Source organism: Panthera leo, chromosome C2, assembly GCF_018350215.1.
Source record: "Panthera leo isolate Ple1 chromosome C2, P.leo_Ple1_pat1.1, whole genome shotgun sequence".
Lineage (NCBI taxonomy): Eukaryota > Metazoa > Chordata > Mammalia > Carnivora > Felidae > Panthera > Panthera leo.
Window position 1 is genome coordinate 149,312,233 of NC_056687.1, and position 24,673 is coordinate 149,336,905.

Here is a 24,673-nt window from a genome sequence, read left to right on the forward strand (position 1 = left end):
CCCACAAACCACGAAATCATGACCTGAGCCAAAGTCGGACACTCAACTGACTGAGCCCCCCAGGCGCCCCTTCCCATCTTTTTACTCTAAAGCTTTCCCACTCCCCTGCCTTGCCTTTGAGTCTCTGCCAGATGCGAGCGGTAGTGGCTGACCCCCTTGCTAGTCTAGCAAGCTCTGAATAGCCTCTGCTTGTTCTCTTTTGGGTGATCTTTGTTTATTTCCATACACTGTTAAGTATAATTTCCACTGGTGGGTTTTCTAATGATTAATCAGCTAAATTTCTGGAATGTGTCCTTCTTTGGTCATGTAACGTTAGTTACTCAACACCTGTTTCTGGAGAACCTGCTAGGAGCCAAGGTCTGTGCTAGGCTTAAATAAGATAGGAAGAACCCAAATAGACATGTTTTCTGCTCTTGTAGAATTTATGGCCTGGTAAGGAATACAGACATTCAGCAGATAAGTGCACATACTTGATTGTGGGGTTTTGGAGAAAAGAGCTCCAGGAAACTGAGAAGGAATGGGCAGGGAGGAAACCCAGAGGAGTGGGGTGTCCTGTAAGCCAAGAGAAGCACTTCTAAAAGATCAGATGTGACAAGAGCCATCAGGTAGTCAAGTGCAAGGAGGTAAAGAATGAGTATTGTGCTCTTACGTTTTTTTTTTTAACCACGTTTCCTCATTTATTTTCCTCTACAGTTTTTTCTGCAGGCTTCATTTTTTTTTTTACATTCATATTTAAGTGAGCATTTACAAGTTCTTTTATAGCTTGAATTGCTTCCCAATGTGACTTCGAAATTTTCAGGAATTTGATGCATAGAAGGTGCCTATCGAATTCTTCCTAACTAATATTCGTTTTCTCTGCCAGAAAACTGGAAATGCATTCCCTGCTGATTGTTGTCATTTACTTGACAGCACGGGTGTTGAATATCTAATAGTGCTCTGCGTCTCCTGCAGCATAAGCGAGATGGGCTCGCTCTGTGAGTGGTACCTGTTAATTAACTAATGCAGAAAGATGTCACTGAAGTAGAAGATCGTCACGGGATAACAGGCCTGCTGTGTACAAATGCTAAAATAACTTTTGCAAAATAAGATCTTAACGAGGCGGTTCTGTTGTCAAGGCACGGTGTGGCAATTTTCTGTCCTTTCTTTTTGTTTGCTTATTTTCCCGCCCTTTGTATTTCTCTAGCGGTGGCAGAGATTCAACTTGGAACACGCCGCCCTCCCCCTCCCCTTTATCATCCTTACCTGTTCCTAATTACATCTTTTTAAGCCGGTTGTTTTTTGCGTTTTGTTCTGTGCTCACACAGTAAACTTCATAGATAGTCCTTATTTTCTTCCTTTTCTATTTTCAGTCATTTCAGCTATAGAAATGCAGTCTTGCAGAGTGAGCGTTAGCATAGACCGTGGAGCCAGATGGCCGTGACAAAGTTACTCAACCTTTCCAAGCCTCAGTTTCATCATCTGTAAAGTGGAGTTAAGGGGCTGTGGGGCTGGATATCTGTTAAAGCACTTAGAATGGTACTTGCCACCTGGTAAGAGACGTATGGGTGTCTGTTAGTGTCATTGTTTCTCTGCATGACTTATCCTGATACCCGAGTTTCAGCTTTGGAGTATTGATTTATAAATAATAGTACCAGTTTGTTGCCCTGTGTCTTTATGGATTGTATGGAAATAATTTTCCCTGCGGAGTTTTAATACGTTTGAAGTCAATGAATATTATTTAATATTCATTTGCCACATTCTGACTTACAAAGTATTAGAGCCAGGAGAAACTGCCAGTATCACAGAGCGCTCCTTCTTTAACTTCTAACGAGGAAATTAAGGCTCAGGAAAATGGAGCGAGGTGACCGCAGTCAGTCCCTCTGTTAGGTCCTGATAGTGCTGAGACCAGCATGTGGGGCTCCCAGTCCAGCGAGCTTCCTGTGCTCTAGTCTGAATGATACATTTTCCCTATTTTTGGCCAGCCACAAATGAGCCGGTTCATAAAACGTCTCCCCTAAAACGATACAGTGAACGTAGAGTGTCTCCGATATTTATCCACCCCAGGTTCTCAGAGTTCCTGTTCATCAGCTGGTACAGACTCAGAAGTACATCTTATCGGGAGGAAGTGGCTGAGGACTTCCAGGTAAAGACTGCAGACTCTGCCAAGGGAATTACTCTTGCTCTCTCCTTGTATCGGTTTCCTATGGCTGTGGCTGTTGTAACAAAGCCACAAGCTTAGGTGCTTAAAACAACCCAAAACTAAAAAAAAATAAATAAAAAATAATAAAACAACCCAAAACCGTATTCTCCTACAGTTCTAGAGGTCAGAAGTCTAAAGTCAAGTTGTTGGCAGGCTTCATCCCTTTTGGGGGCTTCTGTTTCTTTGCCTTGAAAACCCAAGGCGAAAAGCTTCTAGCTGCCGCCTGCGTTCCTTGTCTCTTGGCCCTTCTTGCATCACTGCAGCCTCGTGCTTCTGTCTTCACATTTCCTGTTCACTCTCATCTCCTGCTTCCCTCCTATAGGAACCCTTGGGATTACAATGAACCCGTTTGTGTTATCCAGGATAGTCTGTCTCCAAGTCCTTAACCAAATCACATTTGCAAAGTTCCCTTTGCCATATAAGGTGACAGTCACAGTTTCCTGTGATTAGGATATGGATATCTGTGGGGGAGGGGGCACTGTTCATCCTACCACACTCCGAAAACACCAGTAAAATGGGAGTCAAGTCTTCGAACTGATTAACTCTAGAGAAAACATGAAGTTGCCCAGGAAGGGAAAAATAATTACAGTTTTCCGTGCGACTTAATTGGGAATAATGTTTATATACGGTCATAGCAATGTAGTCACTGACCATCAATCTGATTGAAAGTAAGAGATAACTATAGTGGGGGGACGAGGAGGGAGAGTTGTTTGCATGTGAGTAGGGGGTGGGGAAAGAGCCACAGCTTCCTTACCGCATGGGAGGAAGTGAACAGATGCCTGCAACCCAAACAATGCCAAGTGTGTATCATTTAGAGAAATAGAGGTCAATAATAAGTAGTTAAAACAAGGGAAACTCAGTTGCCTCTGGGGAGAAGAGAGTGACCTGGGATTGCAGTAAGACTTTTGACTCTGAAAAAAATAAAAAATTAAACAACACATATAGATTGAAAGAAAAGGAAGGTGAGGGGTATGGATAGGGCATGGAGTCCAGAAAGCATGCTTTTGAAGACGACTACGTAACATGAAATTTAGCGCCGGAGAGACTGCTACTCTGTCCCACTAAGAGAAGATTTGAAAAACCGGTTCTAACTCCCAGTCCACTGTGCTGGTTAGGACTCTTACCTACGTACATCAGAAACTTAGATTAGCCACACGAAAAGAGCAGATGTCTTACCAGTGAGTGCATATCTGGTGGAACGCAAGCCAAGAATCGCTCTTGGGCCCAGAAGCAGCTAGAGCCAGAGGCCCAGAGGCCCAAATGTGACCCTCGGAGCCCCTGCCCTGCCAGGTTTCCCCATCATTTTCCTTGCCGTCCTCACTGCCGCCTAGTGTTGTTTGCTCCTTGGTCGTTGAGATGAGACATCGCCACTGCCACTCTCCGTTTCAAATGTCGAAATGTGTTCCTTAGAGAGGAACTCTTGCCTTTGCCGCCCCTTTTCTGGAGCTGTAGGGGAAGGAGACAGTTGGCTGTGGCTAGGGATGGTCACTTTGTGTAGAGTGGTTGCTACAGAGCAACCAGGTGGCACATGAACCTCACCCTTTCTTCCTGGGATTGTTAACTGTGTGATAGAGATTTATCTATCTATCTATCTATCTATCTATCTATTTACGCGCACACACACACACACACACACACACACACACACAGAATGTGAGCAGGGGAGGGACAGAGACAGAGGGAGACACAGAATCCGAAGCAGGCTCCAGGCTCCGAGCCGTCAGCACAGAGCCTGATGTGGAGCTCGAACTCGTGAACTACAAGATCATAGCCTGAGCCAAAGTCAGATGCTCAACTGACGGAGCCCCCCAAGGCGCCCCTGGAATTTGATTTTACAAAGAGAGGCTGTACAGTTACTTAAAAGAACTAGTTAGCACCGTATCTATATATATAACATGGTAAGACATATAAGTCTCTGATATATTCTTCAGTGAAAACTAGCAAGGTATAGACTGTCTTCCATGCATATTTATATGTGTGTTGTGTATGTTTCACAGGCCCCCCTAGAGCGAACCCTTATGTATGGTCAGTTTCGAGGATACGGGATGTCGGGGAACTTTGTATTGTCTGTGTTGTACTTTTTACATACAAATACATGTATTTGTATTAATTGAACTTTTACAGAGTATAAGAAAAAAATGACAAGAGTGAACTGGATCATTACTCCCTCTGCCTGACAGCACCACGTGGGCATTTTATTCCGTGATCTGTTTCACACATGGATATCTTTTTTATGGGCCCTGAAGGAAAAGGGCCACGTCTTGAGTTTTTTCCCCTTGCTCCTTTATTGTCGAGCACTGTAAAATTTATATTACAAATGCTCAGCATATTGCATATAACCAGGGGCTGAATGAATGGTGCCTGTTTTCTCTTGAATGTTTACCTGCCGTCTCAGAGATCACAGGGAAGGACAAAGGGGGGGACAGAAGGTCTGGCGTGTGGAACTCAAGAGGATGTGCTCCAGCCCAGGGCCCAGCTCGTAAGAGCCACTTCATACTTAAGCCAGCAAGTGCTGCGCTGACGTCAGAATCCTGTTCGAAAAAGCTTTCACGCTTTCGGGGCAGACCCTGGGCTGTGTTGCTGCTCAGCGAGGTCACACTCCCTCCTGAGAAGGTGTCCTTTCCTGTTCCTCCCCACTCTCTTCCAGCACTTTGTGGGCATTGCGCATGTATGATCAGTCATTTGTTGTTCTTTCATTTCCTGGTAGAAACTAGGAAGTTTACGCCCCTTTGAGTTCATAAAATTTACTCGTTGAATTAGTCATAAATAATGTATCTGAAGTTCGGGATATGAAATTAGCATCCGCTTCTACTTTTTGTGTTCTCCCTTTCAAAAATGGCTCCAGACATGTTTGTGGAAATCAGTTCTAAGCTACTTTAGCTATCCGAGTAATCGGATGGAGTATATATCTTCAGTGCATAAATCGCTCAAGTTTTAAACCTCTCTTTTCCATGACTTTGTCATGGAGCTTATTCTATCCAAAATTTTTCTCTCTCACGTCTGCATGAGGGGGCAGGGGACACAGAGAAGTGGGCTTACATGTTGCTGAAATGCAGCATCTCTGCTTAAAACCGAAAAGGGCATTGCAGTCTCCTGGGACAGGTGACCGGAATAAATCGTATACTTGAAATAATTCACTACAGTGTTCTCCTCTGGGAGCCAAGTGCCAGCCCAGTTCTGCCAGTGCTAATCATGGGGGTCTTTGGACCACTCTGGGTTTGGAAGAGCTGCGGCAAGTGTGTTTGTAAGATACTCTCATATGCAGAGTCCCTTCAGGTTTGGGGGCAAAATTTCTTTTAAGGGTTATTAACTTCTTGTTGCTTTTGTTTTCTTTTAAATTTTATTTTTTATTTTTTTCAATTTACATCCAATTTAGCATATAGTGCAGCAATGATTTCAGGAGTAGGTTCCTTAGTGCCCCTTACCCATTTAGCCCATCCCCTCTCCCACAACCCCTCCGGTTACCCTCTGTTTGTTCTCCACATTGAAGAGTCTCTTATGTTTTGTCCCGCTCCCTGTTTTTATATTATTTTTCCTTCCCTTCCCTTATGTTCATCTGTTTTGTCTCTTAAGGTCCTCATATGACTGAAGTCATATGGTTTTTGTCTTTCTCTGACTAATTTCATTGAGCAGTTCCATCCACGTAGTTGCAAATGGCAAGATTTCATTCTTTTTGATTGCCGAGTCATACTCCATTGTATATATATACATCTTCTTTATCCATTCATCCATCAATGGACATTTGGGCTCTTTCCATACTTTGGCTTTTGTGATAGTGCTGCTATAAACATGGGGGTGCATGTGTCCCTTCGAAACAGCACACCTGGATCCCGTGGATAAATGCCTAGTAGTGCAATTGCTGGGTCATAGGGTAGTTCTATTTTTAGTTTTTTGAGGAACCTCCATACTGTTTTCCAGAGTGGCTGCACCAGCTTGTATTCCACCAACAATGCAAAAGAGATCCTCTTTCTCCACATCCTTGCCAACATCTGTTGTTGCCTGAGTTAGCCATTCTGATAGGTGTAAGGTGATAGCTCATTGTGGTTTTGATTTTATTTCTCTGATGATAGTGATGTTGAGCATTTTTTCATGTGTCGGTTGGCCATCTGGATGTCTTCTTTGGAGAAGTGTCTTTTCATGTTTTTTGACCATTTCTTCACTGGATTATTTGTTTTTTGGGTGTTGAGTTTGATAAGTTCTTTATAGATTTTGGATACTAACCCTTTATCTGCTATGTCATTTGCAAATATCTTCTCCCATTCTGTCGGTTGCCTTTTAGTTTTGCTGATTGTTTCCTTCACTGTGCAGAAGGTTTTTATTTTGATGATGTCCCAGTAGTTCATTTTTGCTTTGGTTTCCCTTGCCTCTGGAGACGTGTTGAATAAGAAGTTGCTGCGGCCAAGATCAAAGAGGTTTTTGCCTGCTTTCTCCTCAAGGGTTTTGATGGCTTCCTGTCTTACATTGAGGTCTTTCATCCATTTTGAGTTTATTTTTGTGATGGTGTAAGAAAGTGTTCCAGTTACATTTTTCTGCATGTCACTGTCCAGTTTTCCCAGCACCCCTTGCTGAAGAGACTGTCTTTATTCCATTGGATATTCTTTCCTGCTTTGTGAAAGATGAGCTGGCCATATGTTTGTGGGTCCATTTCCGGGTTCTCTGTTCTGTTCCATTGATGTGAGTGTCTCTTCTTGTGCCAGTACCGTACTGTCTTGATGATTACAGCTTTGTAGTATAGCTTGAAGTCTGGGATTGTGATGCCTCCTGCTTTGGTTTTCTTTTTCAAGATTGCTTTGGCTATTCGGGGTCTTTTGTGGTTCCATACAAATTGTAGGATTATTTGTTCTAGCTCTGTGAAGAAGGCTGGTGTTCTTTTGATAGGGATTGCATTGAATATGGAGATTGCTTCGGGTAGTAGCGACATTTTAACAATATTTGTTCTTCGTATCCAGGAGCATGGAATCTTCTTCCATTTTTTTGTGTCTTCTTCAGTTTCTTTCATAAGCTTTCTATAGTTTTCAGCGTATAGATTTTTCACCTCTTTGGTTAGATTTATTCCTAGGTATTTTATGGTTTTTTGTGCAACTGTAAATGGGACCGATTCCTTGATTTCTCTCTCTGTTGCTTCATTGTTGGTGTATAGGAATGTACCCGATTTCTGTGCGTTGATTTTATATCCTGCAACTTTGCTGAATTCATGAATCAATTCTAGGAGTTTTTTGGTGGAACCGTTTGGGTTTTCCATATAGAGTATCATGTCATCTGCGAAGAGTGCAAGTTTGACCTCCTCCTGGCCGATTTGGATGCCTTTTATTTCTTTGTGTTGTCTGATTGCTGAGGCTAAGACTTCCAATACTATGTTGAATAATGGTGGTGAGAGTGGACATCCCTGTCTTGTTCCTGACCTCAGGGAAAGCTCTCAGCTTTTCCCCATTGAGGATGATATCAGCATGGGGTCCTTCATTGATGGCTTTTATGATCTCGAGGTATGCTCCTTCTATCCCTACTTTCTTGAGGGTTTTTATCAAGAAAGGATGCTGTATTTTGTCAAATGCTTTCTCTGCATCTATGGAGAGGATCATGTGGTTCTTGTCCTTTCTTTTATTGATGTGATGAATCACATTGACAGTTTTGCAGATACTGAACCAGCCCTGCATGCCAGGTTTAAATCCCACTTGGTCGTGGTGAATACTTTTTTTAATGTATTGTTGGATCCGGTTGGCTAATATCTCGTTGAGGATTTTTGCATCCATGTTCATCAGGGAAATTGGTCTCTAGTTCTCCTTTTTAGTGGGGTCTCTGTCTGGTTTTGGAATCAAGGTAATGCTGGCTTCACAGAAAGAGTTTGGAAGTTTTCCTTCCATTTCTATTTTTTGGAACAGCTTCAAGAGAATAGGTGTTAATTCTTCCTTAAATGTTTGGTAGAATTCCCCTGGAAAGCCATCTGGCCCTGGACTCTTGTTTTTTGGGAGGTTTTTGATTACTAATTCAATTTCCTTACTGGTTATGGGTCTGTTCCAATTTTCTATTTCTTCCTGTTTCAGTTTTGGTAGTGTATATGTTTCTAGGAATTTGTCCATTTCTTCCAGATTGCCCATTTTATTGGCATATAATTGCTCATAATATTCTCTTATTATTGTTTTTATTTCTGCTGTATTGTGATCTCTCCTGTTTCATTCTTTTTTTTTTTCCTGTTTCATTCTTGATTTTATTTATTTGGGTCCTTTCCTTCTTTTTGATCAAATTGGTTAGTGGTGTATCAATTTTGTTAATTCTTTCAAAGAACCAGCTCCTGGTTTCATTGATCTGTTCTACTGTTTTTTTTGGTTTTGATAGCATTAATTTCTGCTCTAATCTTTATTATTTCCTGTTTTCTGCTGGTTTTGCATTTTATTTGCTGTTCGTTTTCCAGCTCTTACTTAAGGCATAAGGTTAGGTTGTGTATCTGAGATCTTTCTTCCTTCTTTAGGAAGGCCTAGGTTGCTATATACTTTCCTCTTATGACCACCTTTGCTGGATCCCAGAGGTTTTGAGTTGTGGTATTATCATTTTCATTGACTTCCATATACTTTTTAATTTCCTGTTTAACTTCTTGGTTAGCCCATTTATTCTTTAGTAGGATGTTCTTCAGTCTCCAAGTATTTGTTACCTTTCCAAATTTTTTCTTCTGGTTGATTTCAAGTTTCATAGCGTTGTGGTCTGAAAATATGCACGGTTTGATCTCGATCTTTTTGTACTTACTTAGGACTGACAGACCCAGTGTATGGTCTATTCTGTAGAACGTTCCATGTGTACTGGATAAGAATGTATATTCTGCTGCTTTAGGATGAAATGTTCTGAATATATCTGTTAAGTCCATCTGGTCCAGTGTGTCATTCCAAACCATTGTTTCCTTGTTGATTTTTTGATTAGAAGATCTGTCCATTGCTGTGATTGGGTGTTGAAGTCTCCTACTATTATGGTATTATGGAGTTTCTTTATGTTTGTGATTAACTGGTTTATATATTTGGGCGTTCCACATTTGGCGCATAAATGTTTACAATTGTTAGGTCTTCTTGGTGGATAGACCCCTTGATTATGATATAATGCCCTTCTGCATCTCTTGATACAGTCTTTATTTTAAAGTCTAGATTGTCTGATATAAGTGTGGCTTCTCTGGCTTTCTTTTGTTGACCATTAGCATGATAGATGGTTCTACATCCCCTTCTTTTCTTTTTTTTTTTTTCTAATTTTTTTTAACATTTATTTATTTTTGAGAAGAGAGAGAGCATAAGTGGGGGAGGAGAGAGAAAGAGGGAGACACAGAATCTGAAGCAGGCTCCAGGCTCTGAGCTGTCAGCGCAGAGCCTGACACGGGGCTCGAACTTACAGACCATGAGATCATGACCCGAGCCTAAGTCGGGCGCTTAACCGACTGAGCCACCCAGGCGCCCCTCCATCCCCTTATTTTCAATCTGAAGGTGTCTTTAGGTCTAAAGTGGGTCTCTTGTAACAGCATATAGATGGATTTTGTTTTCTTATCCATTCTTTTACCCTGGGTCTTTTGCTTGGAGCATTGAGCCCATTGACATTTAGAGTGAATACTGAAAATTATGAATTTGGGGCACCTGGGTGGCTCAGTCAGTTGGGTGGCTGACTTCTGCCCAGGTCATGATTTCCCAGCTCATGAGTTTGAGCCCTGCATCTGGCTGTGTGCTGACAGCTCAGACGGAGCCTGCTTCAGATTCTGTGTCTCCCTCTCTCTCTGTACCCCTCCTACACTCATGCTCTCTCTCTCTCTCTCTCTCTCTCTCACTCTCTCAAAAGTAAACATTAAGAAAAATATGAATTTATTGCCATTATGTTGCCTATAGAGTTGGAGTTTCTGGTGGTGTTCTCTGGTCCTTTCTAATCTTTGTTGCTTTTGGTATTATATATATAATAATTTATTGTTTATATTTATAAGTTTTATAAATATTATATATATATATATATATATATATATTTTTTTTTTTTCTCCCATCTTTTCTCCCCTCAGAGAGTCCCCCTTAAAATTTCTTGCAAGGCTGGTTTAGTGGTCACAAACTCTTAATTTTTGTTTGGGAAACTTTTTATCTGTCCTTCTGTTTTGAATGACAGCCTTGCTGGATAATGAAATCTTGGCTGAATATTTTTCTAATTCAGCACAGTGAATATATCCTGCCACTCCTTTCTGGCCTGCCAATTTCTGTGGATAGGTCTGCTGCAAACCTGATCTGTCTTCCCTTGTAGGTTAGGGGCTTTTTTCCCCTTGCTGCTTTCATGATTCTCTCCTTGCCTGAGTGTTTTGGTGAATTTGACTATGATATGCCTTGTTGATGGTTGGTTTTTGTTGAATCTAATGCGAGTCCTCTGTGCTTCCTGGATCTTGATGTCTGTGTCTTTCCCCAGGTTAGGAAAGTTTTCTGCTATGATTTGCTCATGTAACCCTTCTACCCCTATTTGTCTCTCTTCCTCTTCTGGGCGCCCTGTGATTCTGATGTTCCTTTTTAATGAGTCACTGATTTCTCTAATTCTTAAATCGTGCTCTTTTGCCTTCATCTCCCTCTTTTTTTCTGCTTCATTTTTCTCTATAAGTTTGTCCTCTGTATTGCTGATTCGCTGGTCTGCCTCATTCATCCTTGCCACCACGGCATCCATCCGTGATTGCAGCTCAGTTATAGCATTTTTAATTTCATTCTGACTAGTTTTTACTTCTATTATCTCTGCAGAAAGGGATTCTAATCTATTTTCGACTCCAGCTAGTATTGTTATTATTGTGATTCTAGATTCTGATTCAGACATCTTGCTTGTATCTGTGTTGGTTAAATCCGTGCCTGTTGTTTCTTCGTGCTCTTTCTTTTGGGGTGAATTCCTACCGAATTCAGTCGTTCAGGTTGTGCAGATTGTTGTGTTCATCCTCCAATCAGTTTTCTAGGTGTGTAGGATGGTTTAGTGTTGGTCTGGCTCCATGTCATGGACGCGAGACACACAAAAAACTTCCATGCTGTTCCGCCATCTTGGCTCCTCCCAAGGTTTATTTACTCTTGAGAGTGACACCGTGCGTGGGGGAGGTGCAGAGAGAGAGAGGGGTACAGAGAATTTGAAGCCGGCTCCCCACTGACAGCAGCGAGCCTGATGGGGGCCTTGATCTCCTGAACCGTGAGATCACGCCCTGAGCTGAATGAAGTCAGATGCTCAACCGAATGAGCCATACAGGTGCCCCTGGGGGGAAATTTTTTGATTAAAACATTAGCCTCTGTCATAGTTGAGAAGGCCCAGCCTCTGACCATGAAGTAATTCCAGTATACAGGTTTGATAGATCACTTTATTTCAGTAGAATACACGGTTGTCCGTTGTCCAGTCATTTGTGTCAAGTGAAACTTGTCCAGTGTCCCTCTCCAAAGTGGGGAAAGCCGGACTCCCATGGGCCCTGGTGTTTGGGCAGGGTGTGAGGGGGAAGTCTTGCGATGCAGAGTGGAAACCAACGCTCCAAGGCAGGGGGTGAGCTGGGGGGCACAAATACATGGGGAGAGTTCAGGCCAGGGCGCGGTATGGACACCCAGGATCTCTTAGGAAGGGGCCGGCATAACGGGCAGAAACCTGCACTAAGATAGTTCCTAAGTTTATAGCCCGAGAGATGGGACATATTTTCATTTGGGGTCATGTCTGTGCGGGGGTGGCTGCTCATTAGCCCTCAACCAGAACAGGTGTCGTGTGCCTGGGCGCTGTGGCTCAGGTTCGCAGTCCACAGATGCCTCCGTTCACCTTGCTGGTGTGCCCAGGATGGGCCTTGCCACTTTCAACTTCTGTGTTTTTCTGTTTTTAAAGCAGACTTTTAACTCAGCTGGTTTGTTGTGATTCTGCATTTGGTGGTACAGCACTGATCAATTTGGGAAAGAACGATTTTCCCACATCAGATTTCACGGATGCCTTTATACTCCTCTTCCAGATTGTCTGCTCAGGTCGACTTTAATGAATCCTAGGGAAATGGCCACATGGTTGCATGATGCAAATACAAAATTATCCACAAGGAAGCCTCAATTGGGGGAGGTTACATTTGAATTTAGAACGTGGTATTCAAATCATAAATGATAGAAATATAAGTTGCTTTCAAAAGCTTGGGATTTCAAAGTAATACTCTCATATTATCTCTCCAACAGATTTTGAAAAAGTAATACTGTAATCAGGACACAATGACCGGAGCTGGGAACAGCTCATGCACATTAATATTCCCAGAACATTAAACACTTGAAAATAACTTATGGGGATGACTCCTTTAGAGATTTGCTTATAATTAATACAAAATAATTCTTAGATTTTTTTTTTTTTTTGATGAGTTGGTTGTAATTAATGCAAAATAATGCTTGGGTTCCGTGGCTTAATGAGTTTTGATTTCTTTTGGAAGTGTTAGAGTGGAGTATTAAGAAGTTCTTACGATGGCATTGGAGCAGAGGGCTGGGAAATGGTAGAGGGAGCACCATGTCAGATGCCTTTGTACAGCATCTCTCTGGAAGCTTATGCACAAGCAAGGCACAAACCTTCTTGTGCTGGTCTACCTAGAGGGCTGCTTTTAGCTTTACTTCCTACCTTAGGTCCACCTGCCAGACCAGAAACAGAGTTGCCTATGGCTTTCCCTGGGTGTTTGCCTCAGGGTTGAAACATCAGTCTTGTAGCTCACCACCCATGAAGGAGGGTCTCCCTTTTCCCTTCACACAGATACATACCAGCTAGCACGGATGGAGAGAGGCAAGAGACACAGCAAGGGGCTGTGCACTTGCCCAGGGGTCTGGAGCAGAGCTGACCTAAGCCACTGATAGCTACTAAATCTCACACTGGGTCTGGATGAGAGAGGAGAGGAAGAAAAAAAAAATCCTCAAAACAACAAAAGAATGTCCAGGCCTTTCCAATGAGTGGAGGCCTCTGGCTATGCTGTATACCAGCCTTCTTAGTGGAAGAAGAGAGTGGAAAGAGCCATATGTGCATGTCCACTGACAGTCAAATCACTTGGAAAATTTTCACTCTGGAGAATACAGCCCTGGAAATATCCTTGAACTTCACTTTCTTTGGAGGTGGAGTATCTTTCTCTTGATTAGCACTTCTCTGTGGAGAAGAATGAAAGAACAGAAGTGGGAGAATGTTAACTCCCTTTCCCTCCCTTTGCCGCCTCCTTAGATTTTTTTCCTCCACTTTAGTAAGATGCATCGTGTTTTATCTCATTCACGGAACTTTGCCAGTATTAGCTATCTAATCCTTGAGTCCCTTGGCATAAGGTGAGGGGACAAAGAGCAGTATCTCGCTTTGCTCCATTATGGCTGTCGGCAGCTGGTGTTGTCAGCCTTGTGCAAATGCACGTTCAAGCCCGCCCTTCTAAGAAGCAATATTTCCTGGGACGCCTGGGTGGCTCAGTCATTTGAACTTCAGACTTCGGCTCAGGTCATGATCTCACGTTAGAGTCCCACATTGGGCTCCTTGCTGACTGTGTGGAGCCTGCTTGGGATTCTCTCTCTTCCTCTCTCTCTCTTTGCCCCTCCCGGACTGACTGCCTGACTCTCTCTCTCTCTCTCTCAAAATAAATAAGTAAAACTTTAAGAAAAATGGTATTTCCTAACTCCCTCTAGGGGGAAATTCTGGACACAGTGTGGGAGCAGATATGTCCGAACCTACGGGTTTATGGGGAAAGTGCACCAAGAAAGATTGGCGTCTTGAAGTTTGACTTTGGGCCACAGGATTACCAGTGGCTAGCGTCAGGGGCCTGGAGATGACCCAACTGGTGAACTTGCCTCAGGCTTGGAACTGTGGCAATTAAACACCCTTGACACCTTTTTCTTTTTAAATTCTAGTCGTTCCTTTTTACCTATAGCATGATTCTATTGTCATGATTATTCCTTTTTTAGTACCTTTTCTTTCCTCTATAACCCCTGCCCTGTCTGGGGTTTTCTCAATGCTCCTTGTCTTGCTTGTCTGTCTTGACTACTTGTTTGGGAACTTTTCCACTTTCCCTGCTCATCTTTGACTTCAGCCTTTCCCAGTCTTGACTGCCACCTGCTTTCTAGGTTTTAATCTCCAGTTGCTTTTGGGCTTTGGCTTTTGTGTATTATCTCAAACTTACCATGTCTTAAAAGCTCACTTATGATTTCTAGAATACTCCCCATTTCTTCCAGTTACGATATAGTTCTCCTATTCTTTATTGATCCTTTATGGCCCTACCCACTATTGCGGTCAGGTTGCAAATCACGCTTCTTTAGTGATGTATCTGCCTTCCTCCTTGTTCCCCCCGCCCCACTTGATTATTGCATGACCACAGCAACCTACTCCTTGGTCTTCTGGTCTCAGTTCCCCACTGGTGGGTCCCGAGGGACTCCATAATATTTATAAAAGTACATGGACTTGGGAGTTAAACATGGGATCCAATCACTTCTGTGACTTGTGCTTAACTCTGTGACCTTGAACACTTTACTTGAGTACTTGTTACTTGAGTTTTTGTTTTTGCATGTATGAAATGGAGATCTCAGCATCTGCCTCACACAGCTGTTACAGAAGTCAGGTGAGGTAGTAAGTGTAAGAGCCAAGTAAAGGCCTATTGCCAGACACAGAGCAAGTGCTCAGCAAATGCTGCTGCCATCCCAGCACAGACTGCATCTTCAAAGTATGGAAGATTTCCATCATCATAGAAGGTTCCATCCTGTCCCTTCCTTAGACTAAGCGACTACCATTCTGATCTCAATCCACATGGACACTTTTTTTCAGAACCTTAGGTAAGTGTATTTATACCACTGAGTTTATACACCTGTTTCTGGTGTCTATCAGCCTCCTTTTTGGGATTCATTCATGTTGTTGTGGGATTCAGTGGCTCATCTCTTTTTATTGCTGACTAGGGTTCCATTGTATGAGTATATCTTAATCTATTCATCCATTTTCCTAGTGATGGACACCTAGGCTATCTCTAGCTTGGGGCTATTTCGAATAAAGGTCTAATGAGACTTTTTGTGGATACATGTTTTCATTTTACTTGGAAAAATACCTAGGAGTGGAATTTCTAGGTAATATACTAACTGTATGTTTAAATTCGTAGAAATTGTAACTGGAGGTGCCTGGGTTAAGCATCTGACTTCAGCTCAGGTCATGATCTCACTTTTTGTGGGTTCAAGCCCTGCATCGGGCTCTGTGCTGACAGCTCAGAGTCTGGAGCCTGCTTCAGACTCTGTGTCTCCCTCTGTCTCTGCCCCTCCCCCACTCATGCTGTGTCTTTCTCTGTCTCTTGAAAATAAATACATGTTTAAACAAATTATAAATGAAAACTGCAACTGTTTTCCATTAGTAAATGTGACAAAAGGATGTGGTCACTCCACATCCTTACCAACATTTGCTGTTGTCTGCTTTTTTCATTATAATTATTTCTGTTTGTGTGTGGCATCTCGTCGTAATTTTAATTTGCATTTTTCTCATGACTAATGATGAACATTTTTCATGTGCTTATTGACATATCTTTTGTGAACTGACTGGTTAAGTCTTATACCCATCTTTAAAATTGATTGTCTTTTTATTATTGAGTTGTAGGAACTGGTTATGTATTCTGGATTTAAGTTCTTTATTAGATATCTATGTTGTAAATATTTAATTTTGTGATGAAGTTTAATTTACTCATTTTTAAATGATCCATGCTTTTTGAGACCTTAGAAATCTTGTCTGCCTCCTAGTTACAAAGATCTTCTCTTACATTTTATTCTAGAACCTTCACAGTTTTAGCTTTTATGTGTAGATCTGTGATTCGTGTGAAAGTAATTTTGCATAGTATATGATGTAGTGGTCAAGGATTCCTTTCTTAATATGGGTACTCAGTTTTTCTATCCCTTTTTGTTGAAAAGAATTTTTTGTAAAGAATTTACTTGTTGAAATGTTTGTGACCATATATGTATGGGTCCATTTCTGTGGACACTGATACTGAAAATATTTGCATGACGTCATTATTTTTCTCTAATAGGTGTATACTTCTTATCTCTATCTACTTAATCAGTGACTCAGTAGCAGAGTCACTGGTGCTCAGACCTTGGTTTCTAAATACAGTTTCTTCTTGAAAGAAACTAGGGATTCTTGGAGAAGTAGCTAATGCTCAATCTGAGGCAGGAATTTCTTATTTTTTGAAACCCTTCATAAAGCCTTTTATTTTAATCTATTTTATTTAATATCTTTGAGCCAGGAATTCTTTTTATTTATTTATTTATTTTAATTTAATTTAATTTTTTTTTTAATTCACATCCAAATTAGTTAGCATATAGTGCAACAATGATTTCAGGAGTAGATTCTTTAATGCCCCTTACCCATTTAGCCCATTCTCCCCTCCCGTAACCCCTCCAGTAACTCTCTATTCTCCATGTTTATGAGTCTCTTCTGTTTTGTCCCCCTCCCAGTTTTTATATTATTTTTATTTCTCTTCCCTTATGTTCATCTGTTTTGTCTCTTAAAGAGCTCATATGAGTGAAGTCATAGGATTTGTGTCTTTCTCTGACTAATTTCACTGAGCATAATACCCTCCAGTTCCATCCACGTAGTTGCAAATGGCAAGATTTCATTCTTTTTGATTGCCGAGTAATACTCCATTGTATATATATACCACATTTTCTTTATCCGTTCATCCATCGATGGACATTTGGGCTCTTTCCATACTTTGGCTATTGCTGATAGTGCTGCTATAAACATGGGGGTGCATGTGCCCCTTCGAAACAGCACACCTGCATCCCGTGGATAAATGCCTAATAGTGCCATTGCTGGGTCATAGGTACTTCTATTTTTAGTTTTTCGAGGAACCTCCATACTGTTTTCCAGAGTGGCTGCACCAGCTTGCCTTGCCACCAACAGTGCAAAAGAGATCCTCTCTCTCCACATCCTCACCAACATCTGTTGTTGCCTGAGTTGTTCATGTTAGCCATTCTGACAGGTGTGAGGTGGTATCTCATTGTGGTTTTGATTTGTAGTTCCCTGATGATGAGTGATGTCGAGCATCTTTTCATGTGTCGGTTGGCCATCTGGATGTCTTCTTTGGAGAAGTGTCTATTCGTGTCTTTGAGGCGGGAGTTCTTAAGATGAACTTGGGACCTATTATAGCAGAAGTCCGGACACTTTCAAGGGGCCATCAGTAGCCAAAACTGGAAACAAGTTGAACGTTTTTTTAAAAAAATGATTGAATCAGTTGACATCCATAAAACGTATTCTTTCAACATCCACTGTATTCACAATGATGCTGCAAAATGAATTCATTAGTAACTGCTGGTAGTTTCTTGCTCCCCCACCCATTCCTCCATTAGTCACATTTGCTAATTGCTGATACTCCAAAATCATTGGTCTGAAAACTGGTAAATGGCAACAAAGAAACAGTTATCAAACATCTCTGTTGCCTTTCCTTTACAAACCATATTTTATGATAACCAAATAGTTAAATGAAGATCCCTTACAGAGCAAAATGAGCTGAAAAAAAGTACAAACAGAACGATAGAATTTGAAACTTACTATATTGCCACCTCTAATGAAATGATGGGACTAGACAGTGGTCGTTAGTAGGTAACAGTTGATGGGGAATTTTATAATGATTGGGTTAGGCTAACAACCCCTGGCCTGGAGCAATTTTAACATTGTTAAGTGTGGAATAGCCAGACGGTGTATCCTTCCAGATATGATGCAATGCAACATGCAGAGTTCCAGCCCCAAGTATTATTGCCAAAATAATTGAACCTGAATTAAATGGAGTCTCCAGTCAGTATAATTACCATTTTATAGGAAATACAGGCATAGAGGAATCCCACGACAAGAAAATCTACAGGACAAGTGTTCTAACTTTTCCAGAAATAAAAGGCATGAAAACTGCAAGCAGAAGAAAGACTGTTAGACATTAAAGGAGACTTAAGGTCTGCAACCAAATGGAATGTGTGGGCCTGGTTTATATCCTGATTTCAACAAAATCCTACAGAAGACGGTTTTGAGACAGTTGAGTTTTGGACGTAGGCTGTGTATTGCCTATATTAAGTAGGTTTCGTTTTATTGGGTGGTAATAATGCTAAAGAAAAGAACCTTTCTCTGTAGACCGTACAGAAGTGTTTACAGGAGAAATAAGATGATGTCTGGTATTTGCCTTAAATTCCTGAAAAAGATGAGGATAGATTAAACAAGATGAGCAAAAATGCTGATAATCATCGAAGACCTGTCTTGTGACTTTCTTTGTTTTCATAATAAAAAGTTTAAATGAGAAACATGTGTGCTTTGACCCTGAAGTGAATGTTCTGGAGATGAAGAACTTTGGATATATGGCTGGGAATAGACCACTTGACATCGTACTAATGAGCTTGCTGGCATTATCACTGCTGTGAAGAAATATTTTGTGTCCTGCTTCATTTCTAATCTCCTGTGAGCACCTTCCCCGACAGCTGGTGACTTCGGCGTGTCAAGTCAGAGCTTGGCATTTGTTGCCTGCTTTTTCACACAGCAGGCTGGGAAGACTTTCCATCCCAGCAGGGACACGATTGCATTCGTTGTTTGCCCTCTTTCCTTGAAGACCGAGTGAGGTCGGGTAGATCGCTCCCTGTTGCCCACCAGCTGTTTAGTCTGAAGCAGCCTGGAGATGGGTGTCCACGGGTCCACTGCCACCTTCTGAGGAGCCACGTCCTTCTCTGCTGTTCACAGAGTGAGACTTCACCAGTACTCACCCCTCTGCACCTCGGACCATCTACATGGTGGTCACAAAGTGATCACGACCCCCCAGAGGAAAACGTCTTACAGCGTGCATTTACCACGTCCTGTGTTTCAGAGCCCTTCTGCCCTATCTGCAGCCCATGAAGGCCAAGTGCTGATTCATGGCATGTGTGTTAGCGATGCTGCCTGACTCAGACAAGAGCCCCTGGTCATGGACATGCCATAACGATCGCTTTGCTATACTGTGTGTCATTGGTGATACGTGTGATCACACCTTGTCATTGATAAAGAAACTTTGCCAATAATTCATTCTACCTTCCCTTCAAGTGTATTTACCTTCAGCTTTGTGACTTGTACCGGTCTTTGCCATGAGCACTACAACTTTGAATGAGGCCTTTGTAGTTTTGGTTCCTCTCTGCCGTTAGTGACAAAATTAATTACTTTCAAAGTCCAAGATTTACTCTGTTTACTTGTCTGGGAGACCTGAATTGCTTTACTGGAAACGACAATGGCAGTGCTTGGAAAAGATAGTAAAGCTTAGATGGCTGTGCTTGGCAGAGTTCCCATCCAATTGATCATCTGGGAACTAGGGACAAATGGATTGCAGGACCAATGAAAGCCAGCTTATGGTACAGCTCCTTACCATGCTCCTCCCACCAACTGCTGTGTAAAATACACATTTTCGAAGATTCACTTTTCCTAGAACATTTGGATGATCTCCTGATGCTAAAGGTCCTGTTCACCATTTTAGGTTTGTAACACGGCGTGCTGTATTTTCACCGCATTTACATCTGAATTGTTTTTTTTTTTAATTCAAAGGCTAATGCTACATAATAGTATCAATAAAAATGCCAAATTAAGTGTAAACAGTAATGGCCCCTACTTGTGAAAATGTATTTTTTGTGACAGACTACATCAAACTGAAAGTTGCAGACCACCCGCACTGTTGATTTAATATGAGGTCTGCAGAGACACAACAATAGAACCTGGAAGTTTTTAAATTCCCAATTTCTTAAAATCATAGTTGATCTTATATTTCAATATATTTTTGGAATGCATGCAAAAAAAAAATGTTTCATTGGTTTATCCTCTTGGAATGACCCGATTACTTGTAGATCCTTATGTCCCCTGGGTCCACCTGTCGTCCCTGACCTACACTGTGAAGAACTGTATTTTCAGAGAACCTGGGAGCAGGACGTTCATATGCAGCATGGGATCTTCCGGCATCAGGCAGCCCTCTGTCCTTGTGAAGCCTGTTCATGTAGGGTAGTTTCTCTTTTATTTATTTATTTATTTATTTATTTATTTATTTATTTATTTAATATATGAAATTTACTGTCAAATTGGTTTCCATACAACACCCAGTGCTCCTCCCAAAAGGTGCCCTCCTCAATACCCATCCCCCACCCTCCCCTCCCTCCCACCCCCCATCAACCCTCAGTTTGTTCTTAGTTTTTAACAGTCTCTTATGCTTTGGCTCTCTCCCACTCTAACCTCTTTTTTTTTTTTTTTTTTTTTTTTCCTTCCCCTCCCCCATGGGTTTCTGTTACGTTTCTCAGGATCCACATAAGAGTGAAACCATATGGTATCTGTCTTTCTCTGTATGGCTTATTTTGCTTAGCATCACACTCTCCAGTTCCATCCACGTTGCTACAAAAGGCCATATTTCATTCTTTCTCATTGCCACGTAGTATTCCATTGTGTATATAAACCACAATTTCTTTATCCATTCATCAGTTGATGGACATTTAGGCTCTTTCCATAATTTGGCTATTGTTGAGAGTGCTGCTATAAACATTGGGGTACAGGTGCCCCTATGCATCAGTACTCCTGTATCCCTTGGATAAATTCCTAGCAGTGCTATTGCTGGGTCATAGGGTAGGTCTATTTTTAATTTTCTGAGGAACCTCCACACTGCTTTCCAGAGCGGCTGCACCAATTTGCATTCCCACCAACAGTGCAAGAGGGTTCCCGTTTCTCCACATCCTCTCCAGCATCTATAGTCTCCTGATTTGTTCATTTTGGCCACTCTGACTGGCATGAGGTGATATCTGAGTGTGGTTTTGATTTGTATTTCCCTGATAAGGAGCGACGTTGAACATCTTTTCATGTGCCTGTTGGCCATAGGATAGTTTCTCAAAGTGTAATTTGGGGAACCTTTGCATCATATCACCTGGGGAGCTTATTTAAGACGTATATTCCTAGGCCCTGTCGCAGGCTTCTGAGCAGACTCTGTGAGGCCTGGAAACCTGCATTTTTAAAACTTTCCCAAGGGTATCTGGTATGAGTACAGTTGAAGGACTGCTTAGAGTTTATACAACATAGAATACATACGCCTTTTCTGTTGGGTTTTTGTGACACTTTATTTATTTATTTATTTATCTATTGAGAGAGCGCGAGCGAGTGCACGGGAGAGAGGGAGAGTGGGAGAGAATCTTAATCAGTCTCCACACTCAGCATGGAGCCCGACTCAGCGCTTGATCCTGTGAACCTGGGATCATGACCTGAGCCGAAATCGAGAGTCGGATGCTCAACCAACCGAGCCATCCAGGTGCCCCTATGTTGGCATTTATGAGGCATGTTTCGCCCTTCTTTTTACCCTCAGGATTGGTCCGTCATGTCTGTGACCTGTTCACTGAAACTGCCACGCTGTGCTTGGATGTGGACAATAAGAACCACAGTGAGACGGCCGCCACCCTGCTCTTCTCCCTGCTCGATATTCTGCACGGCATGCTGACCTATACGGCCTGTGTCGTACGGCTGGCTCTGCAGGTATGGGACCTCCCCTCCCATGTCTGGAGCACCGCACCATGTGGTGCTTCTTCCCTTTCATCGTCTCCTACCTAAGCTTCCTCTGTCGTGTCTTTATGTTGGAAAAAGAACGTATGATGCTGTAGAGAAAGACTACCAGGTAAGCCATCTTTGGGCGACCAAGGTCAAGGACGGATAGTGTGATCACGGAATCTGAAAGGAAAGCAGGAGAGGCCTGTGGAAAGACCTAACCAAGCTCTGGCTGGGGAAGTCCCCCGATGGAGGGGATCATTTGCCTTATTATGAGCAATAACTAGGACTTTGAGGACTAGACGTGTGTTCAGCGCCTGTGGAAAAGACAATTCACCCCAAACTATAACCTGGATTTACTTAGCATCGTGCTATAAGGAAGGCCAGGGATGCGGGTTTATTGAGTACTTTCTGTGTTGGATGTTAAGTGCCTGCACATGCCTATTTCTCTAACCAACCGAGTCTGCTGATACTTAGATTATGTGAAAGCACACAGCCAGTATGAATCCATGGCTGTATTTTAAATCCTGGTAAAATTACAAAAGATGTGCATCAGGTGGTAGCCGCATCCCGCCTTGGGTGGGTGCAGAAGCTGGAGTTGAAAGCAAGCTGTTTTGATTCTTTGCCAGGAGTCCTAGCAGTGGAGCCAAGAAGGATTCCCCAGACCCTGGTTAACCTCTGTTATTCATCACTCTGATAAATGCTATCGTTTATCCCCAGTTGAGCTGGTCAAGTGTTTAGCTTGTCTAGTGTGGTTTAATAAATAATTCCAAGATCCCCTCAGTAAACATGATAGCCCGTGTTTAACCCAATCTTGAAAAGCCGGTAGATGGAAATGGCCTTCACACTACCTGGTTGTTTTTATTTGCTCATCTTTAATGATAACAGCACCGTTAAGTACTTAGGAAATCCCAAATTATGGATTTCTCTTAGCTTGTCCTCTCTTTTCTAGAGTTTTTTTGGAGAATGTTGTTTCTTATTCCAGTTTTTTTTTAATGCTTTTATTTATTTTTGAGACAGAGAGAGATGGAGCACGCACAGGGGAGGGGCAGAGAGAGAGCCAGACACAGAATCCAAAGCGGGCTCCAGTCAGCACAGAGCCTGACGCGGGGCTCGAACTCACGGACTGTGAGCTCATGACCTGAGCTGAAGTCGGATGCTTAACTGACTGAGCCACCCAGGCACCTCTCTAATTTCAGTTTTTGTAGTGATTTTAGGTAATTCTTCAAGGTGCAGTCAATAGGTACTCTTGCAAGATGCTTTGATGATATCAATCTGTAACAGATTATGTTTTGTAGATTGTAGATAAAAAGGATCAGACGTTTAAAAATTCCACAACATTAGAAATCATTTTATTACAAAGGATAGATTTTCAAGGATTTTTAAAAGAAAACTCCTTAGTACAAAATATTTTCTAATTCGTTTTTTTTTTTATATTCTATTGTACCGATAGATCATTGTGTCTACTTTTTAAATTTCTTCCCCACCACTGTATATTTTACAGCTAACATCTTTCTAAATCCTCCCCCATAGCATCTGCCATGTATTGCTTTTGGCCTTGACCACCGACTTTGATCTTCATAATACCTGGTGTCAGTCTGACAGAGGTAGAGTCTTTGAGACTGAATTTGGGGAAAGGGCTGGGAAAAGAAATGGCATGTGTATCAAAGGCCCATCCTCCTTGAACACAGGCTGTATGTACTTTCCAAACCTTCAGTCACCTCTTCCATTTATAAACATGCTCCCCGCTGGAGATTCTTTTGCATTCAAAACCTGATCTACTTCTAATAGGAACAACTGTAAAGGAGAAGAATTGAGGGTTGCCAGCCTTTAAAATGATAGGTGCCTAGCTTTTCTTTTCAGGGAGGAGAGTGATATGATTGATGCAGGAATATATACCAGGGAGGCAGGGACCATGGGAAGGCGGGTGTTCAAATCTCCATCAGGAGTTCAGTCCCTGCCTCCAACATGCCTTGTGATTCTAAATCGGTCCTAGTTTAACCTCTGGAGGGTTGTGTGGGAGAGATGTGGAAGCAGAGACAAATACATGCTCCAGATTGGCTGCTGTGGTATGGGCCTCGCAGGCTGAAATGCCTTGGATACAAGTCCCAGCCACACCACTTTCTACCTATATGACCCTGGGCAAGTTTCTTCACCTGCTTAGTTCGGTTTCCTCATCTGCAGAGTAGAAATGGTAAAACTGGGGGCACCTGGCTGGCTCAGTCGGTCGCACCACCGACTTTGGCTCAGGTCATGAGTTGAAGCCCCGTGTCGGGCTCTGTGCTGATGGCTCAGAGCCTGGAGCCTGCTTTGGATTATGTGTCTCCTTTTCTCTCTGCCCCTCCCCTGCTTGCGTTCTGTCTTTCTCTGTCTCTCAAAAATAAATAAATAAATGTTTAGGAAAAAAAAAAAAAAAGGTAAAACTGCTGTGCAGGGTTGTCCCGAGACTACTGAGAGACGAAAATGTATGCGAATATATGTAAATATGAGGTGCCTTGTATATACCCGGCTTAGGGAAGGTGAGCAGTAAATGGTTGCTGTCTCATTAACAGCAAGAAGAAGAAAGGTGCATGCCTCACATTCCTGTTTACACAAGGCTTCCTGTGGCCCATGACTTCCTCCTGTCTGTGTCCTGGCACATGGGAGGGTACTCGGGCCATGTTTCCTGACTAAACTGACTCCTAGCAGGCTTGTGAAGTAATTTGTGGTTTGTTTTTTGTACGCATTAGCCTGGAGCAGGGCTGGGTTAGATATAAGGAAAAGTAAGATAAAAACAGAGAGGGAGCCAGGCCATAAGAGACTCTGAAAGACAGAGAACAAACTGAGGGCTGCTGGAGGGGAGGAGAGTGGGGGGAGGGGCTGAATGGGGGATGGGCATGGGGGGGCACTTGTTGGGATGAGCGCTCGGTGTTGTAGGTCAGAGATGAATCACTAAATTCTACTCCTGAAACCAGTACCACACTGTATGTAAACTAACTTGAGCTTAAATAAGTAAATTAAAAAAAAAAAAAAGAATTGTGTTTCCCTGGCCTTTTG

General features: G+C 42.3%; 1 protein-coding gene across 12 annotated transcripts in view; it reads left to right on the plus strand.

Annotated features, from left to right (window-relative positions):
• Positions 1 to 24,673, plus strand: part of ULK4 (unc-51 like kinase 4) — a 570,273-nt gene that overhangs the window by 373,439 nt on the left and 172,161 nt on the right. For 11 of the 12 annotated variants that reach the window (XR_006206962.1, XM_042954274.1, XM_042954282.1 and 8 more), the window contains one exon: positions 21,462 to 21,628. Coding sequence is in view for 10 of the 12 variants with exons in the window: in XM_042954274.1 (XP_042810208.1) it covers positions 21,462 to 21,628 (167 nt within the window). In the remaining 2 variants the exon portion in view is untranslated. Of the gene's footprint in view, positions 1 to 21,461; positions 21,629 to 24,673 lie in introns of those variants that run through there. The other variant, XR_006206963.1, reaches the window with a different exon arrangement.